The 22413-nt window shown below is 30.8% G+C and overlaps 3 protein-coding genes across 3 annotated transcripts; all 3 read right to left on the bottom strand.

The window, feature by feature from the left end:
• Positions 1 to 10977: 10977 nt before the first annotated feature.
• On the bottom strand, positions 10978 to 13541 carry LOC140874806 (uncharacterized). The gene is made up of 5 exons (XM_073278222.1): positions 13269 to 13541; positions 12255 to 12343; positions 11848 to 12025; positions 11518 to 11591; positions 10978 to 11145 (listed from the first exon to the last, which is right to left on the bottom strand). Exons 1-4 carry the CDS (start codon positions 13446 to 13448, stop codon positions 11526 to 11528), a joined length of 513 nt encoding a protein of 170 aa, XP_073134323.1. The 5' UTR covers positions 13449 to 13541; the 3' UTR covers positions 10978 to 11145; positions 11518 to 11525.
• A 365-nt stretch (positions 13542 to 13906) lies between these two features.
• LOC140874669 (protein PHLOEM UNLOADING MODULATOR) lies at positions 13907 to 17083 on the bottom strand. The gene is made up of 4 exons (XM_073278027.1): positions 16693 to 17083; positions 15394 to 15788; positions 14749 to 14945; positions 13907 to 14654 (listed from the first exon to the last, which is right to left on the bottom strand). Exons 1-4 carry the CDS (start codon positions 17007 to 17009, stop codon positions 14259 to 14261), a joined length of 1305 nt encoding a protein of 434 aa, XP_073134128.1. The 5' UTR covers positions 17010 to 17083; the 3' UTR covers positions 13907 to 14258.
• Positions 17084 to 17692: 609 nt separating this feature from the next.
• LOC140876272 (UPF0496 protein At1g20180-like) lies at positions 17693 to 19741 on the bottom strand. The gene is made up of 2 exons (XM_073280190.1): positions 19514 to 19741; positions 17693 to 18897 (listed from the first exon to the last, which is right to left on the bottom strand). Exons 1-2 carry the CDS (start codon positions 19635 to 19637, stop codon positions 17831 to 17833), a joined length of 1191 nt encoding a protein of 396 aa, XP_073136291.1. The 5' UTR covers positions 19638 to 19741; the 3' UTR covers positions 17693 to 17830.
• Positions 19742 to 22413: the final 2672 nt, after the last annotated feature.

Consider the following 22413-nt stretch of genomic DNA (forward strand, 5'->3'; position numbering starts at 1 on the left):
GATGGATCAGCAATAAAATTTTATTTTATATAATATAATATAAGATTGTGGGGGTCACATCTTGTAAGTAGGGCCTTCACCAAATACAATTGTCCGGTTAGATAATAAACCACATGAAACCCGGCGAGGATATGGTCGGCACTCCGTGTATATCAGTTAGCTACTATTCCATGAGGATGAATGATTCGTTGCATTATTAAGTATTTATTATTTTCTTGAGTAAATTATTAAGTATTTATTTAATTTCCCCACACTACCATACAATGAATTTGATTTCCAATCCATTACACAATTTTTAATATGAAAATGAAAATGAATTTTTTAGTATTTTTTATTTCAAGTAATGTTTGCATGTATTATTAATTCACTACGTCTCCATCACTGCCATATAGTATATGAGCAAATAAGGCATGTGATGAATAGATAGATATATATATATATATATATACATTGATTTAATTTCATATGAAGTATAAAATTTTTTATATATTAAAGATAATTGGTCTTGAATTTTTTTTTCCATTTCTTTGCACTTCAATGTAATTTTTTAGTAATAATGTCTGAAATCATGGGTATAATAATAATAATAATAATAATAATAATAATAATAATAATAATAATAATAATAATAATAATAATAATAATAATAATAATAATTGAAACAACTAAAAGATGGGTCATCATTTTATTTTTTAAAAATAAAAATAAATAGAGCTTTTGTGTGGTGACACATGGATTTGTATGTATGGCAAGTATGGTGGCATGTTGTGTATTCATTATTTGCCAACCTTTCAGTTGCTCTTCTTCAATGGCATTAATTTAGGTGCCATAATTGATGGGTTAGCTTAAAGTCAAATACATTAACTACAACAAATAAAGGCTAATTATTTTTATTTTTATTCTGAATATATACAAATAACTAGACTTGACAGGGATCTCTACCCAAAATTAATCATTTTTTAAAAAAAATTATCCCGATGGGATTTTGTTTTACTTTGGATTCAAACTCATGTATTTTCTCTGTTAAGAAAAGTTTATGTCGGTACATTATATAGTGGATGTTAGGAAAAAAAAAGTCAATTGTTTTTGTTATCCATTTCTAAATTCAAATTATATTTCCACTTATATAGTTATATGTGTGTGTTTACATTACAATTTAATTATTGCATTTTTTTAACAGTTGGAATAAATAAATAAATAAATAAATAAATAAATAAATAAAAGGTTGTCTTGATTTCGACATTATTAGGTAAATTAATCATGTCGGCAATGTTGATTTTTCAAGCCCAACGTCTGAGGAGAATAATCGAACAAATATTCAGAATATTCTGTTTTTATTAAAATAAGAGCCAATTTTTTTTTTTATTCACATAATCTCAATAATGTGATAAAAAGTGAACTTTAATCATATGACTCATAGCAAGAGGAATCATAAAAGATTTGATGTTTAATAAAGGCATAAGTATTTTAATTTTTAAAAAAAGCTCCAAAATTTTCGATTAATAAGTTATAACTGCAGAACACAGTATTTTTTCTTATTTAAATTTAAAATTCAATTGTGATAGAACATGGAGCAAAGTAATTAAGTTAGGAATTAAAAACTGAAAAACAAAAAAACAAAAAACAAAAAAACAAAGGATGTTTAGTCGGTGAAGTTTGATGTTATTGCCTGCAGGGTAATCCAAGGGTCAACATTTTTTGCAGACTAAATATTTATATGAACATTTCGCTTGCAAAAAAAGTTAAACCATTGAATTAAATGAATCATTTACAGGCAGTGTCTACGTAGCATCGAAAATCTCGTTTAGTCGTAAGTGCAAGACGTCAAATCCCGATCAAGACGTCTTGAATTGGAATCTCACGTGTTGTTTGCTTTAGTTAAGCAAAAATTTCCGGGAAAATTAGCATTTTGGTCCTGTATGTTGGCTTTTTTGGTTTTGGTCCTATATGTTGGCTTGTTTTAGAAAAGATCCTGTAACTCGATTTTTTTTTTGGATTTAGTCCTATATGTTGGCTTATTTTGGTTTTGGTCCTGTAAGTTGGTTTGTTTTTTGGTTTTCGTCCTATATGTTATCATGTTTTGGAATTTAGAAGTTGATCTCTAATTATTTTTGTAATAAATATTTTTTATTCTTTCATGTTTTATTTGCTTATTGGTTTGAGATAATTACAACTAACTAATAAAAAAATATTTTTTTTACGCTTAAAATTTTTTTAATCTAAATAATTTAATAAAATCTAAAATATGTTAATTTAATGTATTAAATGTAACATACTTTTGTTCTTTTAAAAAGTAACAAACAAACATTCATTTATATCGTTCTCAACTGTAACTTCGATTTTTTTATTTATTTGGCACTAAGTGTTCGCCCACTTAGCACCTATTAATGATCATATAAATAAGTTCCAACCTAAATTAACAAAATTAGCTAAAAAACTAAAAATATATTTAAAACATACTTTCGTTCTTTTAAAAAGTAACACTCTAATATATATTTTTATCGTTCTCAACTATGGTTGACTTTTTTCGTTCCTCTTTTCTTGAAAGCAGAGCTTTTTAGGTATGTTTCACTTTTATCACGCTTATTCGCCGCTTAAGCGTGCTTTTTAGAACACTGCAAATAAGCAAAATTTTGTTGTTCCCTCCAGTTTCGGCGACGGAGGAAAAATACAAAAAAAAAAAAAACCAAGTTATTGTACCTTTTAGAACATAATTATTATTTTAAAAAATAATTAGAAGGTCAACATCTAAATTTTAAACCTAATTTATTTAATTATAAAATCATAAAAAAATATTTATTATAAAAGCTTAAGCGGTGAAGTTGAAAAGTCAACTTTTAAATTCTAAATTTAATTTATTATTTTAAAATAAAAAACATAGGCGCTTATTTTAACTTAACCGAGTTTAATTTGGTCAAAACCGTATCTTTTCCATGACCAAAATAAAAAAAACAAGTCAACTAATATGACCAAATCCAAAAAAAAACCAAATTCCTGTACTTTTTTTCAAAATATAACTTTGTATAGGACCAAAATCAAAAAGTAAGTCAACTTATAGGACCAAAACCAAAACAATCAACATGTAGGACTAAATCCAAAATAAAAACAAAGTTACAGGATCTTTTCCAAAACAAGCCAATATACAGGACCAAAACCAAAATGAAGCCAACATACAGGACTAAAATGCTAATTTTCCCAAAATTTCCCCATTGTATAAAATAAAAACACTAAAGCTAATCCAATTGTTTGCACCCATTAGAATTTTCCCAATGTTTGGTTTTAATTTTCATTTTTCAACTGGAGATAGTGATTGTTTGTTTGTTTATTTTTAAATAGAAAACATCCATTACAATTCGGATAAACAATAAGTCTTGGAATCCCGAATAACACCGTCTAACCATTCACAATTAGAAGGATTAGATAATACTTTATGAGTTAAAAGGTGAGCAGCTTTGTTGGCCGAACGACGCATATACTCTATCGAAATAAAATGAGGAGATTCAAACATATAACGCACTTTAAGAGCCACCACTCCTTCCGGACTCCTATCCTCTTTCGGGCATTTAATTGCTCGAACCGATTCTGTAGAATTCAGGGGTTTACCAGAGCACACCGAAAAGTAGTGGCTGTGGGTTCTCGCATCAAAAAAAAATGCTGACTTTTTCCAATCCCAGCCTCAAGCACAAATCCATTCTAGACCATTCCGAAAATATATTGACCCGATTCATATCAAAATCAAATATCTTATTAATCGAACCATCATGAATAATCTTGCAAATTTAAGATCAAATAGCCCAAGAAACCATAACAAAAACTTCAAATTCTCATTGCGCCATAGATTTCGACAAGTAATACGCACAATCAAAATACGATATATGCTTCACGATTATTTGAAGATAGTGTTTGTTATAATTGAACCTTCAACCTATATTTTGAGCTGAATGAATGCTCGGAAATGGTTTTAGAGATATAACATTTCTTTTGCCTCCCCTAATATTGTTGGGATCGAAGACGTTTGTAGAAGGGAGAGAGGTTCATGAATACATATTTTTTTTAATTTTCTTTAAAAAAATAATTTGATCAGTCGAGTAGCTAGGTGTTAATCAACTAGGCCTAAGCTCAACTTTTGAAAACGTACACTCAAACAACAAAAGTGCGGAATCAGTTTGATAGCTTTAAATGAAGCTCTATACTCAACTGAGCAAGGGGGATATCAACAAGATAAAATAATGTGCAAAAAGCAATGAACACTAGAAATATGGAAGTTCGAAGGCTGAATCCTTCTACGTATCTCCTTCTTCTATTTAAGAAAAAATTCACTAGGGTTGTGTTTGGATGAAAAAATTTCAAATCCATGAATTTTGATTGTATTTAATGGTTAACAATCAAACAATAGATCATATTTTAAATTCAAATACTATTTATTTACACATTATATATGAAATAAAATAGATTTCAAATGATATTATTATTGGATGTACCTTAGATCCATCCTAATTAAGATGAAATACTATATAAATATGAAAAAATGAATTTGAATTTTATAGTGTTATTTCTCTGAAAAACAAAATACATTTGAATATGTTTGAAATCATTGTATTTGAAATCATTTCATCCAAGCACAACCTAGAAGACTTTGGTTTTACAACTTCTTTGTAACAACTCACTTCAATCTTAAGACTTATACGCTTATACGCTGCCTAAATTAGAACTCCTAGTACACCACAAATACAATCAACATTTGAATCTGTAGATCCAAACTATCAAAATCTTTCACAAGCATTCTGAATTGAACGGTCGAGTGGCTTAAGTAAACATTTGGTTGATCTTTGAAGATATGATATATATGATAGGTGAGGGTTAGGTTGAGGAGATAAAGATATAGATATCTTGTGTACTGCTCAAAGTATCTGATAATGCAAGCTTATAAGCGAGAGAGACAACATGATTCAAAATGCTCAAGTTTAGTTCTTCGTGGTTGTTTCTTGATGCATCCTCAATTTATAAACTATTGCATGAGACAAATCAACATTCGACTGTAAGCTCATTAATTCAAAAGCACTGTTGTTGCCGCCATTTCTTGATGTGTAGAATACACTGCAATAAATGAGAAATCTGGATCTTTCAGATATGGGAGAAACCGGTTACAAACAGTGCTCTTGTGCACACATATTGCAATATGCATTTCGATAAAACATTATGATTTTCGATGTTTTGTTAATTTTTCATTTCTTGACAACCAACTTTTCTGATAGAATGTGTTGAACACTTAGCAAGTTGTGAAGCTTGAATTTGAATATATTTTTTGACCGTTTACAAATAAATCTTCATTGGAGCGACCGGTCGAGTGAGCCATCTGCTACTAGAGCAGGCGAGTAGATCTCCCAAAGGTCTTGACCGAACGAGAGCACTAAGGCTTCTAGACAACGAGTGAGTACTCTAATCAGTGTCGGCCCTAGGGAGAATGCCACCTAGGCAGCTGCTTAGAGCCTCCTTTAGGGTGAGACCTAAAATATTTAAAAAAATTATATATATATATACATATATATATATATATATATATATATCTTTTCCATTCAAAAATAAATATTTTGTATAAAGGTTGAAAATTTGTTAATTTTTTTGCTTTTGGTCCTTTATTTTCTTAGGCATAGTTTGGTACATAGGATAGGATAAATATAAGATATATAATATAAGGATAAATTTAGGATAAGTAAATGATAGGATACTACAGTGAATGCTTGGTATGATTTTAATAAGGGTGATTAAATTTATATATTCGATTTTAATGACAAAATTAACCCTACCGTAATGTGGAGGAGAATGAGGCGTGTTTAGAGTTTAGATGTTTTTATATTTAGAGGGTAATCATGTTTTTTTGTAGTATTTTTTTAGTTGTATTAAATTTATCACACCAAATCAAATGGATACACAGTCCCCTTGTCAAAGCATTTATCAATGGCTCATTGACTTATCATGAGATTTTTAAAAATGTATCAAGCATGAGATGAAGGAGGATAATTTATTAATCACTCTTTTATCATGTGTACCAAACTATGTCTTAGTGTACAAGAGGGCAAAAAAAAAACCTCTATTTCTAATATACAAAACTCTTTTTTCATTAAATTTCTCCATTCAAGTAAGTAAAGTTGCTCAAAGTGAGTCAATTATTGTGTCGATTTTTTTTTATTGAATGTGATTTTTCTTGATTTTTGGAGACCTAAAGTGAGCAAAATCTTTATTTGGCTTTTAATTTTTTGATTTTTGGACTTTGGTCTTTGGGATTTCAATTCCTTGCATATTTTAGTATTTTAATTATAGTTCGTATTTGTTTTGTTGTATTTTTTGTAACAAAAATCAGTTATTTATGTTTCCTTAGTTTAATGATTCTTACTATGTTTGTGTTATACATCTTTTTTTAGTTTTAGCTTTTTCTTATTCTTTCAATACAATTATTTATGTCATTATTTTTATTTGCAAGAATTTAAAATTTTGATTCTTATAAGAAATTATTACATTGATTTTTTCTTGTTGGAAAATTTGACAGTATAAAAGAAGTTTTAATCTTTTACTATGATCTAAAATACGTTTTATATTGTGTTTATATTAAATATCATATAAACAATCAATCTTTGTTATTATTTAATTTTTTTTGTATTTATTTTGTTAGATTTTCATTGTGAATTATGAATTTATGAAGGGTAAAAGAAAATTTGAATCTAGAAGTTCAAAGAGGTAAAAAAAAAAAAAGGGCAATAGATTTATTAAATTATACATTGGTGATAATTATGTTCATTTTATTATCAGTTTATATGTAATATTTTTATATTTAATAAAAAAATTATATAGACACACAAAAAAAAGCTAATAGACAATTAATGGTGAAAATCCTTTGTTAAACGCATGTTTGAAACTGATGTTAAAATCCATGTTGTTAGAAGCGTGGTCAAAGACAACGGTTTTTTACCGTTGTTTCACCGTTGTCATTTTGACCCTACGACAACGGTTTCTCATTGTTGTCGTTTGAGTGAAAAACCGTTGTAATTTGATCAAAAGACAAGGATATCTTTAACCACACTTTTGACAACATGACTTTTAACATTGATTTTTAACATATATGCAATAGACAACGTTTTTTCACCCTTGTCGTTTTTCAATTATACAACAAAATAAATTTTAAAATAAAATTTTTCGATATTATAAGTTACACAAAATTCGAATATTAATTTTACTATATATTTTTTTAGTATTACAAATAACTCAAAAATTCAAAATTCTAATTCTAATTACATACACACTAGAAAATAAAGCTATACTAATATCTTGATAAACTTGAAATTCTTCCTAAAATTAGTCTAGGGCCTTCAATTTTCTAGAGAAGTCCCTGACCAGGACCAGACCTGTAGTATGAATTTTGAGGCAAGTGCCTCGGGCCCCAAAATTTTGGGAGAACCAAAATTTTAAAAAATTACTAGTATAGTATATAATTAATTCATAACATCATCTCATGAATAATAGTTAATGGGCAGTAGCCTGTGATAAAAACTTGAAGTCTCATTGTTCATTTATCTTTTTATCTTTAGTAAACATTAAGTAAGAATCGATAATCAATTCGAAATATCTATCTAGAAAGTTCCCGCTAAAAAACAAATCCCCACTATTTTATTTATCGATTCGTTTCAGGATATTTTTCAACACTTGATTGCATAATTTTTGTGATCCATCAGAAGTTGTATTTACCGAAAGAAGTTTTTTCTAGTTGAAGTTGTGCGAAACTCATCTCCGATCAAATATGTTATATGAAAGATAAATGACTTGGCTATTCATCAATCAAGAAAAGAAATATTTGAGAACAGTTATTATGAAAAATTAATCAATATTTTCGCTTTCAAAACTGAGAGACGATCAATATTCAAGTGAATATGTATTAGTTGAAAACATGAATTTCACATTTTGTTTGGATGATCTTGGCTTTATTAGTATTTGTTTATGACATATTTTTTATCTATCTTTAATTTTATTTGTAGAAGTCATGTTATTTATACTATTCGATGAAAAAATATATGAATATTAAGCTTTAAGGCCACCAAATTTTTTTTATGCTCGCCTCATGCCTCAAAAAACTCAAGTCTGGTACTGGCCCCGACTCTAGTGATTGAGACCTGGTGAGTACTATTGAAGTTTTCAAATAGAGCGTTCGAGTACCTGGAATACAAAAAAGACAGACGTTAGATATACTATAATGAAATATTATTGTTTGTTATCACCAAAATTAAAAGATCTAACAAATATAATAAAATTTTATTGTTTATATTAAAATGTAATATATTGTAGCTAAATATAATAAAGTATTTTTTCAATTAAATATAATGATCGTGTAATGAGATATAAATGTATTTTCCTCTTCCAAAAATCAAGATTAAACTACATGCGCGGAGCCAATGATGGTTAATGAGACATTTGGATAATTTTTTTAAGGTAGGATGAGCTCAACCGCCAAAAAATTAAATGGTCAAATGCCGTCACATTTTCCAAATTTAAGATTTTTCACATGCACATGAAATATTTCTTCTCTTACGATGATACGAAATTTTAGTCATTAACTCGCCACCTTCTATAAAATGTGAGAGACCCAATAGTATAAGGATATGAGAAAAATTATTCGGGATAGATGATAGATAGACTAACTCTCCAATTTCCAAACCCCCCACGCTACAGTGTTAAATAAAAAAAAATGAAAAAAAAAACTCACGCATGGAGACCTACGAGTTGTTCGATGTATATTTTGGGCAGTGTCCGAAGAGTTAACTACAAAAATTACTATTTATATGCTAGTATCGAAATTTTCAAAACATATACATTTTTTATAGGGTCGGTCTTGAGAAAATCGAGGCCCGGAGAGATAAAAAAATATAGGCTCTATCACATTAACTTGAAAACGCAAATAATAATAATAATAATAATAATAATAATAATAATAATAATAATAATTTAATATCATAATCAAAGTAAACCTTAATATAATTGTAAAGTTAGTTAATATAAATAATATTTTATATAATTTCTTAATATAACTTATTTAAAAAACCAATATTATATAAAATGCACCATACTTGTAATTTTTATATACGAAAAAGTCATTAATTATACAGTCCTATGAAATATCCTTAAATTTTGTTTTCAATACAGATAATTGTTAAATTATTTAATATCTCTTGAATCATTGTTTTTTAACTTGGAAAATCTTCTTTTTGGGGAACAATTTTATTATAAATTCTCTCAATTTAATTTAAAATTAGACACAATTCAAAATGTGTAAATAGAATAAGATCAAAAACAAAACAAAACAAAAATTACTTGTATATGAGAGGTGCACGTACAGTACGAAAAATTGAAGATGAAAATTAAATTTGATAAACCTAACACAGATTGAAAGAAAGAAGTGATTAAATTATGGTTGTACGTGATTTTCATAGAGATATATTCCCAAGTATTTTATTTTTCTTTAATTAACTAAAATTTTATGGATATTATAATAATTTATAAAAATAATTGGATCCTCTCTCAAAATGAGGCTCTGGGCGGTCGCCCGGCTCGCCCTCCGTATGGGCCGCCCCTGATCCTCTATACATGAGTACATGACCCAGTAGATGAAAGAGACCGAGTTTGCCATATTGTTTTTGAGTAAAATTCATTTTGGTATACAAATTATTAGTAAATTAACTAATTGGTGTAAGAACTATTAAAAATGACTTAATTGATACATGATAAAATTAAAAAAAATTAAGTTTACCTTTAACTTAAATTTCTTTTAAGTCCAACTAATGTTATTAAAATCAATTAAGTATAATTTTATTTTCAAATTTTTTTATTGATTAATTTAAAATATTATGTTATTGTAATTTGTAAATTATATTATGATAAATTATTATTAACTCAAATTATAAAAAAATATTGAAAATATGATAAAATAAATATATGTTATCGGAGCCCAATGAGATTATTTTTAAACTGTCGATTCAATCACTATTTTCGTTTTTTAAATCTGACATTGATTTGTTGGAAATTCGGAAAAAATATTTAACATAATAGTTGTAGATCATGAAACAAATCTTCACGGAAAAAAATTTCACTTATTTTCTTGGTTTACGTATTTCTGACGACCAAAAATTTATGCACTAGATTTAAGCATTTATGATAAGTTTGTAATTTATTTACTAATGATTAAATTTAAAAATAAAAAAATTATGTCATTATATTTTCATTCGTATATTAAAACATAATTTAATTGTGTGTATGATTTATTTATTGAATACGATTTTATTAATATATAATTTTCATGTCAATTTTGTTGCCAAAGAAAAAGACAATATCTCAACATAGATAGGAAAAAATATCATTTATTGTATATTTATTAATATTTTGAAATAGTTATTATATGTGAGTAAAATTTAAATATATTTTAAAAATAGTAAGATACTTATTTATTTTAATTTTAAATAAATATTATTAGTTTTCCACTCTTAATCAATATAAAATAACTTTTAAAAATAAAACGTATCTTTTTGTTGAATTTACTAAAAATAATTAGATTTAAAAGTAATTTATCAAAATGTAAAACTGACTTTTATTAGTTGAATCATGTATCAATCATTAAACCATTTATCAATAATTCATGTATCAATTATTAAACTATTTATCAATAATTCATGAATCAAATTCATTTTTTTTAAAGGGAATATGTCATCTTTTTCCGTCAAGCGTTAACTTTGTTTGTTTCACGAGCTTAAACTTTTATTTTTTTTATATTATTATTATTATTATTTTTTTTTTTTGGAAATAACGAGCTTATACTTTTGATACAAGTGATAGGGTAAAATTGCATGAATTTTTTTTAAAAAAAACGAAAAACCTCATATATATATAAATCAATATCGAAATGTGGTTGGATTTTTAAAGTCTTGGACATGAAGAAAATAAATTGGAATCTCTAATGGTTCACTTCTTGATATAGAAAGATGCGTATTACATTACATAACCAGAGATGATGAAAGAAACTAACTAAAAAATGACACATAACAATTAATCTGTTATGTAACGAACTTTTGTGGTCCCTTCTCCCATCCAACAATGAGGAAAATGCTCCTGTAATTCAGTGATGAAATAGTAAACATGATTGCACGCCATAAGATATACATATAATATATACAGTTTTGATCCCCTGCACCCGAAATTTATAATATATATATATATATATATATTATATGTATATGGAAACTCACACAAAATACCAAACTTTGAGCAAGACATTTGTGCACCCTAGCAAATAATAATGTGGCTCCATTATTGATAACATGCTATCCCATCAGTCCGATCCCATACGCTTACTTTACAACAGTTGCAAAAGAAAATCAAGTCCATAGCAGTAATGGTAACTCGCTCGAAACCATACCATCTCTTTTGTGCGTGCGTGCGTGTGTTTTTGTTCGACTACTCTTTATGTGCACTAGATCTCACCTTTGCCACTACTGCTTGACTTGCAGTGAAGTCTCGATGCGTTCAATGAGCTTCTGCGCAGGCATCGCACCCTCCTGAAATTTGATGTATACAAATATATATTTTAAAAGTATGGATTTAATTAAAAACAGTTCCCAAAAGTGGTATCAAACATTAAATCAGTAATTTGAATCATGAAACAGCATACGTTTCTTGTGTCTAGCCGTCTCAATTGAGTGCAACAGAGGTTTTCTCTAGACTAGCACAGTAGATAATGTTCTAAGACAGTAACAACTTTTTAGATGCTAAGCAAGCATTCAAGAAGTTCAATCAAATGAAAATAATACTTACAAATCGATCTAACGGTTTCCCATCCACAAACAAAATGAAAGTAGGTAAAGCCTGAATGTTGTACTCGTCTGCAATTGTGGGATACATTTCGGTATCAATTTTCACCACTTGGATCTTATCTTTCATCAAAGAGCCCACTTCTTCAAGAACAGGAACCATGAACTGGCAAGGACCGCACCTAAAAAGATCAAAAGCTGAATCAAATAAATTCAAGTGAGAAGTTGACAGCACTCAGCATCCATACTAGCTCAACACCAGTTGAACAAAGTATTTCTGGTATTCTAACATTGTGAACCTAAATTGGTCGCTTTGCTATTATAGTAACTGTATAAACCAAAACAGGTAATTGGGACAATGGTTGTCAGATAGAGAAACCGCTGCAGATGAAAGAAGCAAGAGAAACATACCAAGTTGCATAGAAGTCGACGAACACTGGTTTATCAGATTTCTCCAACAACTCGTCAAAAGAAGAAAATATCTCCTTCTTTGATGCAAGCTGATGCAATAACACTCACAACTGTTAAATATCCAAGATCCTTAAATCCAACCTTTTCTACATTAAAGTATGGAGACAGATGAAGCTCAAATAACTCATCTGAATTACACAGATAAACAACCTAGTTACCGTCAACTATTTGTGCACATAACTTTACTTTTTCACCGATTATCTTCAGGTTTCCTTTCTTTTGGATTTAAAACAAAGACCGTTTTAAAATGCTTCATGCCTGAAATTTCCTATGCATAAAGCTACAAAGCCTCATCGGAAGATTTGCATTTAAGGGAGTGGTCAATTTTTTTAGTGTATTGAATTACACAGGAGCAATTTGATGAAATGGCCCAAGCCTCATCCTTGTAAACTACAACAAAGTCTAACGTTTCTCTTTATTGTTTTTCACAACCTTCTGGCTTGTGAATCAACATCAGCTACTTTACTTTCACGAGTAGCTAATTTGAACGAATATGAAGCATTAGCATTATGAATTTATGATCCAACATTATCTACAACGATGTTGAGAGAAAATTCAACCTAATTTAATCCAACTGCATCATGAGAAGTATGATATATATTTTAAGCACAACATTTTGCACTATCAGAATATCTTCTTCAACTGAAAAATCAAGAAATAAAAATGGCACAAGTCTGCAGAAAAATCACACCCTTCGCAATTTCGGGGAAACCAAGGAACAACAAAAGAAAGAATTCCACCTAACATCGTGTACAACGCAATTCCATTTGTAACAACAAAAAGTTTTGAAGTTTCGAACTAACAATTCATCGCATAAAAGCGAAGAAAGAAAAAGAAAGATTCCATCAGCCCAGAATAAAAATATATCAGAAAAGACCTTCAAATGAATTTCTAACCAAAACCCAAAGAAAATTAAGCAAACAAAAGGTCCAAAATTTTTTCTTTAACAATTACCAGCGTGAGGCTTCGGGGTCTAGATTCATATTTGAGGGACTTGCTCCGAGTATTCAAACTGCGGAGCTCCTTTGGAAATTGAAGAGAAGAAAATAGCGGAAACTTCACTTTCCCCGATGCAGAAGACGGCGGCGATTTAACGGCGGTTCCGGTGACTGCGGGCGAAATTGAAACGGCCATTTCCGCCGTTCTTTTTATGGATATACAGTAATTAGAGCTAAATTGCTATTTCAGTATCACTGAACAAGAAGATTTAAAGGGAAACGCGTGTTCATGTGAAATATATATTATAGAGAAGAGGAATGCGACTTTTTCCGTTTTGCGTGGGGATTGAAAGTAAATTTTTTTTTAAAAAAAAATTAATACATTTAAAATAAAGTGTTTTTTTTAATTTTACTTATGAAATAACAAATTTTCTGTAAATTTTTTAGCAGTTATTTACAAATTTTTTAAAACACGTTGCATTAAGCTAATTAATTATTTGATAGTTTTGGGAAAGCTTAGAAGTTCGAATGAAAGTGATATTACGTGAGGAGATGCACAAATAATTTTTTTTAGAAAGAAATGGAATACTAATAGATTTTTTTTATTTGGAAAGTAGAGATAATATATATTTTTATAATGTAGACAAACAAAACTTCAACTTCAAAACTCTAAAGCAATCAAGCCTCGTGAAGCAACCAAACCTGGAGTGCTCGTTAAGGCAAGGAAGCCACTGTCAAATTACATCTGTATCCTTTATTAAAGTAATAAATATGTATTCATAAAAAAGAAAAGAAAATAAAATAAAAGAAAAGAAATAGATATGTAAGTTTAAGGAAAATTTCTTGGGCTGGAAAGAAAGAGGCAAGCTATTGCTTTTATAGTCAAGGGGTCACTACAGTTTACAAACTTTCATAGGTTTGCAGAAAATTTCGAAAAGAGTGGAAAATGACATGCAAACCGGAAACCTCCGTCTCTTGGAAATGTCTATTAATGGACAAGCTAAAATCAGCCATCACTCGTCAATGTGAAGGCAAGAAGTACCATTACAAGTGTGCAGAAAATGGTTGCACCCGAAAACAGCCACATAGCCTTGCTTTTCGGTTTCTGGCTAACTTGACTGCTCGATTCCACCTCTTTAAGAAGTTCCCTCACTTCTTCCATATCCGAGTCTTTGGCCGCTTGTAGTAATCTGTTTTGTATTTTCGCAAGTTTATTTAGCTTCCTATCTCTAGCAGTGTTCTTCGTTGGCCAGAGAAAACCTGTCATTTTCCACAAAAAGATGCCCATATAGATGGCTACAATACAATCCACACTGTAATGGTGGCGCTCCCGGATTTCGCGTTGGGCGCTGTGTAACACGAGGATCCAGATAAGTGCTGAGCTGAACCCTCCATAAGCTTCCTGAAAGAAACGAGGCAAAATGAATCGATCAATACTGACAATTCACACAAGTTGTCAGGGCGTTTTGAATGAAACATTTGGTTTGTATACGTACTGTCCAGGCCATAGCTGTCAAGACTGCAACAAGCATATGGCCACTGTATAGCAGGTCGTTGCATCCGCCCCCAGCTTTTTTCAAAAGATTCAGCCACGATGAAGATGCCTCCGAAGCTGTAGGTCTAAGAAAATCAGTAAGAAAGTTCATCAACCCCCACTCTGGTTGGAAATCAAGGCCACGATCTCCGGCAACAGCTGAAAGTAGGATGGATCGAATTATTGCAGCTCCCAAGAAGTGTTGAAATGTTCAAATAACATCCTTGCCATTAGATAAAATATTTGCTACAAGGGCAGACTCTCAATCCTATAATACTCAACATTGTTTGCTAGTAGAAGCTCAATCCTTATTATACAATGCAATAAATTCTTATTAAACAACCAGAAAATGTTATACAAACTATGAAATTGTTACTTGACACTCCGATTAAGAACTAAATATTTTAAACCTCTCTCATGAGGGTGAACTTGGTTCATTCAATACTTATGGACTAAACGGATCACTATGCAAACATGAAGACATGTTGGAGGGCCTTTATGATGGTAAGACAGTTGGCTGAATGAACTAAAGATTCAGGATATATAAAAAAATTTCCAAAACAGTAGCGTACATATGATCATGAAGAGAATAATAAAGATGGGATACCATATGCAAAATCATGTTGAATGATATGTCGTATAGCATTAGAATCTGTAGCATATGGAACATAATACTTCTGAGCCCATCGATGGGGTTGTGCGGGGACTTTAAACCGAGCAGACGCACACCACGGGCGCGGTGAAGGAAGTATCGTAGACACAAAAGCTATTGCCCGAAGAAGCCGCCCAATACCCATGGTGAACATGTATCTAGCACCTAGGCCTAGGCCAGGGGCTTCAATGGAGTCAAATAATACTGAGAATGCAAGCATTATAAACAACATCAAGAAATGGTGCAATCCAATGATACGAGCTCTCAAAATATCAACCACTGTTGGAGGCAATTTCTCATTGAATGCAAGCAGCAACCACTGGCCGACATCAGGAAGGGGTGCTGTAGCACTATCAAAAATTAGGAAGCCCATTATATAATCAGTATTCATAGTTATTCAGTGCAATATGCAAAAAAAAAAAAGTTTCAAGGAGACAGGAGTCATAGTTTACCAATTTTATGGGTGAGTTAAAATGTAGAGTCTGCTGGATTAGGGGATCTATTGCTTCCTACCGCCAAACAATAATCTCCAAGAACTTAATATAAACTAACGAAACCCAAATCCAAGACAAACAGCCACGGACAAGAAGGTTTTTTGAAGCAACATTAAAAAATCGAGTTGATGGAAGTTTTACTTTTAATGCACTTTCCAAATCTAAACAGGGGATCTCAATGAACACAAATTGCTAACCATACGCGATCCCCATTTGAAAAAATTAACTTCTCCTACCTCTAGAATAAAAAGGTGATATACCAATACATTATCAGCATTGTCCAATTTATTTCTGAATGAAATCTTCTGCTCCATTTCGTGCTTCATTTTGTGTTACGCAAGTATATGTGATATAATGTTTTCGATAATGTAAAGATCAACTTGCCATATAATAAAAGAATTTATTGTCTGTAAATATCAAATTTATCATGAAACACAAAAGGAGCAGAATCCTTTTCAATAATTTGTTTCCCCTTGCATTTTCAGATCCCAAATCTCAACCAACAGCCCAATGGCCGAATTTTAAACTACAAAAAGAAATCACACAGCTCGGTCATGTTAAGAAAATCACAACAGCAATCAGCAAAAAGACAACTCCAGTTGCAACTAAATCTTGGCCACATAGTATGCAACAACCAAACGATCCATAAAAATCCAAGACCCTTTCTGTAAAACATAGAAAACGGAAAGAAAAATAGTTGAAGCCTCAGGAACTCCCACAAAAAAAAGCTCAAATTTACAATCTTTTCTAGTCAACATACTTGTGCCATTCGAGCCCAAGAACAGCGGTAACAGATCGAACAGAAATGGCCTCGAAGAGAAGAGCCGAGAGCATAAAAATCAACGAGAGGATAAAGGGAATGGCGGCGCGTAGCTCCAAAGACCAGTACTTGTAAGATATTACGCGTAAAACGGCGGCTATAGCTAGCGCGGCCCAAAGAACGGGCTGCAGCTGATCGTGCCAGGCCGGCGATATGTGGCGAAGGTAATCTATGCCCACATATGCAATTGCGGTGAAGCCAAGCCCGCCGATGCTAAGCGGACGGAGGCACCGCCGGGAGAGCGGCGGGAGACTCATAACACATTCGCCGATTCGAGGGCAGAGCAGCGCTTTGATGATTGAAACAGTGATATTTTTTTCATTCGCTATTTCTAATTATTCAAAATTTAATTGCAGAAATAATATTTTGCTACTATTAGATAGAAAACTGCCAATAACTAATATTTCCCCATTAAAGTATTAACCAATATTAGTCAGTATCCTTACACAGAATGCAAAATTTAGATAATTTTGTGTTCGATGGAGGGAGTGTATTGCAAGCTCTAAAATAAGTTATATTATGTATGTTTTCTTCAAAAATCTATATGAAAATTAGATCAATAATAGAATGTTTTTTCAATATCTAGTATTATATAGAATATGAACATATTTAATATTATATTAATAATTAAAATAACATACAATATCATCTACCGATCGAATATATATTCGATCGATCAGTTATTGATTAAACCGAATTAACCAATTTTTAGGGGGAAAAAAGGCGTATCTTTGGATATTAGCTAGGGCAACAATTTTTTGCAAGTGGTAAGAATGAGAATATTGATTTATTGATTGCCAAATGTAAAGGCTAATCCCCAAAACAAATATATATACAATGAACATTGTCTGAAATGGAATGCTAGTTTAATGAAGTATTTAATTTTAACTAATGATCATTAGAATACACATCCAAAGTCAACGTGCCAAACTATAAATTACCTAGCTAGGTAGAAATTAGAAAAGAAAACCCCTTTTCCTCTTGTATGAAAATATAAAAGAATAAAATATATCTACTTATATGGAAAAAAAATTAAAGAATTAATTAATTTTGGAAGGCATTTTATTAATATACATGCCTATTGGCAAATTTCCTTGATCACCATTGCTCTAGCTCGATTGATGGTAACAAGGCAGAGGTACACATGCTCTTCAAGCTCCTCCACCTGTTTCTTGAACCCTAATTCACTCTGTTTCAGCTCCTTCAACACTTGAAAACAAAGCCTATAATCTTCCCTCTTCTCCAAACAGAACTGAATCATTGTCTTGTTGCGTTCGATGTCGTCTTGAAGTCGGCCGACGAGCCGGCTCATCGTGTCGAAATCCCGGTTCAAGATATATGCACCCTTTGCTGCTACATCGAGCAGCCCCAGTGTTCTTCTCAAAGATCCAAATGATGACTTCAAGAACCCGAGATTTACGATCTTTTTCTTCAGCGGTTTCATAGGCAAACTCAAGAGTACTGCCGGCCCCATTAGTAGAGCTGTGAGAGTGTGTACTGCTAAGAACATGGCTGCTGCAGCGACTACACCACAGGCTATTGTTGCGCAAACCCCCGAAGCCTTGTTAAAATATTTGATCAGTTTTATTTTTCTTGCCACCCTTTTCCTCTTAGACTTCAAATGTTGTACGACAGATGAATGCCTCTCGTGGATGTGATCGAAATCTTGTTTGCTCATATAGGAGAAGGGGTCTTTTAGAATAGCACAAGAATGCTGCTGCAGCTCGGATGCAATGAAGCTCAACTGGTTGGAGGAGTAGTGCGTGATTGAATCCATAATTACTTGGTTGATGAATCCATGATCGGCTCGAATTTCGCTCAAGATTTCGAGAAGTTGGCTGCAGAATTTTGAGGCTTCTGCACTTGTATCAAAGTAGTTTAACATAAGGGATTTGAGATCAAGCGATGATTTGGTCGAAACAAGGGCCGATTGATCAAGAACTTGTGTGATGGTTTCTTGGCCGGGCTGAAGGATTATTTCTGCGAGCCCGGCGCCGTGGAAGATATTGGTCCGCGATGAAGATGGATTGTTTACCATCAACTGAACTTTTAAGAAGAAATCAGCGTAGGATTTGGTTCTCACTGCACAAAGATATTCATCATTGACATTGAGGGTTCTGCCAGATTCTTTCATTTTCTTCCTGTCTGCATAAAATGAATGTTAATAAAATTTGTCAATCATATATATATATTGGAAAATTGCTTTTTTGGTCTCGTATGTTTATCACTTTACTATTTTAGTTCTTTATATTTTCAGATTTCAGTTTTAGTCTGCTATCTTTATTTTTTTGGCAATTTTAGTCATTTTTCCGACGTGGCACCAATTCAGTGTTGATGTGGAGCTGACGTGTACAGTGCCACGTAAGCATTTTCGAATAAAAAGAACCAACATTACCAAAAATCAAAACATTCAGGACTAAAACTGAAATGTGAAAACATAAAAAACCAAAATCGCAAAATAACAAACATACCGGATTAAATTTGCAATTTTCCATATATATATATATATTAATTTGAAGTGCATGTGTAATAAGGAAAGATACTTGAAGAGGCAAAAATTGAAGAGTGCACACAATAAATCAAAGGCACAATTTGAGGATACTACTAGGTATCGGGATGGTTATAACAACTATTACAATCATGAAATTGAACTCCATTAACTTGTATCATTGAAGAAAAATAAACTTCTAGTACTTTTAAGAGGAAAAAAATAATAATCATGTATCAATTATCATTATCGATCATTACACGAAAAGCCGACCTTTCTTCCTGATCACTGAGTTTCTGAATCCTTGCCACATCTCCCGTGTGTTTTCTTGGTTGCAGAGTACGACGAAGAAGCAGCTTCGAATCCGACGAACAAAGAGTGAAACTATATTAATCATATGCAACAGTTGTAATCATCTGGAAACAATGTAGTTTATATCCTATATATGTTGCCTGTGAAATCAGCCAACGTTTAAAGACAGATAAAGGGCAGTTTAAATTAAGTTTGTATTTCACGTCATCTATTTTGGATAAATCAAGAGCTGCATCTCATCTATTTATATATGTATAGTTTTGAAAGAGAGAGAATCTTGTGGAAGATGTTTGGCAAGGATAATGGCTGCTGCTTATGTCTATCCTCTTGTCTCTTCTTGCACAATATATGCATGACTTTAGTTGAATATTGGTTATACTATTTTAGAGTTTAATTAATTAACTAATTAACTCTACCAATTAAGATTTCTTTCATGCATATATGCATATGCTGCTATTCGATCTGCGATTTTATAATGTTACCTCACTTGATACTTAGATACTTACGATAAGTGATCATCATATCAAAATTATATATATATATATATATAAATTTTTTTTGCCCATATGATCAAAACATGCTAAGTTGAAAATCATGAAATTATTATACAAGAGGTAGGCACTTAATTATGTTGTAGAATTAAAAATATAAAGTGTATAAAGAAATAATTGACAATGTATTATATACGTATCCAACAAAAGAAAGGTAATTTTTTTTTTGTTAACTATTTTGGGCAAACTTAACCCCCAAAAAATGATTGGGTAAGGATCTTGATCACTAAGAAAAGTTGGCAAATACACATGAAAAGTCTTCCAACAAATCCCGTGTATTTTCGGTTGTCAACCCACGTAAATAATTGCCATGCATTTTGATATTTATACGTTTATTTTCCACGTGGAGTCTTAATATCCAGACATGTACATAAGATTACTACATTCAAGAAAAGTTATAAAACCTCGACCACTTATTACAAGCTACCGAATGTGTTGTCCTAACGTAGAGGCTTCTTTTTGGTGTGATATGCTTAACAAGTGCATGCATATTTCATATCTCTAATTTATTCACTAATTATATATGCATGCGATCGCTTAGATCTTTAAGCCACTTTGTCTGTATTTTGGTATATACCGAATCAAAAATTTCGATATCATTATCATACCGTACATAATTAATTTTTGGTATATCGAAAAATCGATAAATTCAATGCGGTAACCTCGATATATAAAAAAATCGATATTTTTTCCCATCTATTCTCAGTTTAAAATATATATGATCCAGTGTTAACAACATCTCTTACTCGATTTAAAAAAACAATAAAAAAAGAGAAATTTCATCTACATAGTGAGATGTTATGTCTTATATATGACTCCATAAAAAAAAAAAAAACAAAACAAAATATCGAGAACGTATCGATTTTGATTCCTCTTTAATTTATATGTCAAAACATGGGCTAACGCTGACATACATATATAGATGAGACTCTTGGGAGGTGGTAATTGATTTCTACATCAATTTACCAACTCTAGGGTGACGAAATTTACGAAAAAATCCAACTTTGCTCGAAGCAAATTCTTCACACTTTAAATAGAATAATAAGCTTATAAAATTTTGAAAAATAAAAGAAAATTGAACTTTCCAAGAAACTAAACATAGACTTTGATACTATAGGTAAGATAGTGTCCCGTAGTCGACAACATCAACGATCCCAATTTATTCGAGGTCACGGCGTCCAAAAATTAAGCTAGAAATTCTTGTTTTTTTTAAAAAAAAAAAATTTAAGTTTTTTTTTAAAAAAAATATTTTTGTAACCAAACACAATAATTTTAAGAATTATGTTTAAAAAAAATATATATATTTTATCCTCCTAACTTTTTAACCAAACGGACTCTCGATATTAAAATAAATCGGAATTATCGATTAGTACAAATAAAAAGTTATAACTTTTTGTTAGAAACAAAAGTTTTGATACCGCCACGGCGCCACCGCCGCTTAGTGGAGGTGTTACAAACAAGGAAATATATAGTTGATATATTATATATATATCTACTTGTGCAAAACCCTTTTGATCAAGTTTCTATTATTGGCATTATGTATTTATGTTACTATATTTAGATTTATAATAAATTGAAGCTTCCAAGATTATACTTTCTTGAGTCATCAGAAGAGTAAACTCGTGGCAATATTATAATCTAAAATTTGCAATGTGATTTTTTTAAAAAGAACACGATTATAATTATTTTTTTTAAAAAATAAAGCACTTCATCAAGGAAGATTTTTTTATGTGATTTTAAAATATTCATTCTATTTGGTTCCATTTTTTATGGTTATTAAACTCACAACCGCTATCATTCAGTGTGCATCGAATAAATCTTCAGGCATGAGCGGATCTATTAAGGGGCAAGGGAGGGCAGATGCCCCTCCTTGAGTTTTGATATCAAAGTACTAGTATGTCTTTAGATTTAATTTAAAATTAAAATTATGCACATAAAATTAAGTCAATGATCTAGAAGTCAAAGTTTACCACTCTTTTTGCCATTTAAGAATCATCTTCGTAATACAATATTCAGATATGAATATCTGAATGATAGTTCAATTACGTGTATTGAAAATAATATATTTCTTAGTTTGTTTGTGTCTCGATTATATAGGTCACATTTTTTTTTACTTTTTCTAAAACATATAAGCTTATATAATATATTTAATTAGTAATCTTGTTTCTACTCTTTTACTAATATACTCCTATTAAATAAGTTTTGAAAAAAATGTAACCATTTTTGAATGAATCGAGTAGGATAAATTATGAATTTTGTGTGTAAATTTATTTTTCCAATGATTTTTCTTAATTTGTGAATTTAAAAAAA

Source organism: Henckelia pumila, chromosome 1, assembly GCF_033568475.1.
Source record: "Henckelia pumila isolate YLH828 chromosome 1, ASM3356847v2, whole genome shotgun sequence".
Classification (NCBI taxonomy): domain Eukaryota; kingdom Viridiplantae; phylum Streptophyta; class Magnoliopsida; order Lamiales; family Gesneriaceae; genus Henckelia; species Henckelia pumila.

Excerpts from the sequence above, each read along its gene's own strand:
- LOC140874806 (XM_073278222.1), bottom strand. The coding sequence starts at position 13,448 with ATGGCCGTTTCAATTTCGCCCGCAGTCACCGGAACCGCCGTTAAATCG. Across the intron at positions 12,344-13,268 it reads GACCCCGAAGCCTCACGCTG|CTTGCATCAAAGAAGGAGAT; the intron begins GTAATTGTTAAA and ends TTATTGCATCAG. Across the intron at positions 12,026-12,254 it reads GTCGACTTCTATGCAACTTG|GTGCGGTCCTTGCCAGTTCA; the intron begins GTATGTTTCTCT and ends TGATCTTTTTAG.
- LOC140874669 (XM_073278027.1), bottom strand. The coding sequence starts at position 17,009 with ATGAGTCTCCCGCCGCTCTCCCGGCGGTGCCTCCGTCCGCTTAGCATC. Across the intron at positions 14,946-15,393 it reads TCAACATGATTTTGCATATG|CTGTTGCCGGAGATCGTGGC; the intron begins GTATCCCATCTT and ends TCCTACTTTCAG. Across the intron at positions 14,655-14,748 it reads TGACAGCTATGGCCTGGACA|GAAGCTTATGGAGGGTTCAG; the intron begins GTACGTATACAA and ends CGTTTCTTTCAG.
- LOC140876272 (XM_073280190.1), bottom strand. The coding sequence starts at position 19,637 with ATGATTAATATAGTTTCACTCTTTGTTCGTCGGATTCGAAGCTGCTTC. Across the intron at positions 18,898-19,513 it reads CTCAGTGATCAGGAAGAAAG|ACAGGAAGAAAATGAAAGAA; the intron begins GTCGGCTTTTCG and ends CATTTTATGCAG.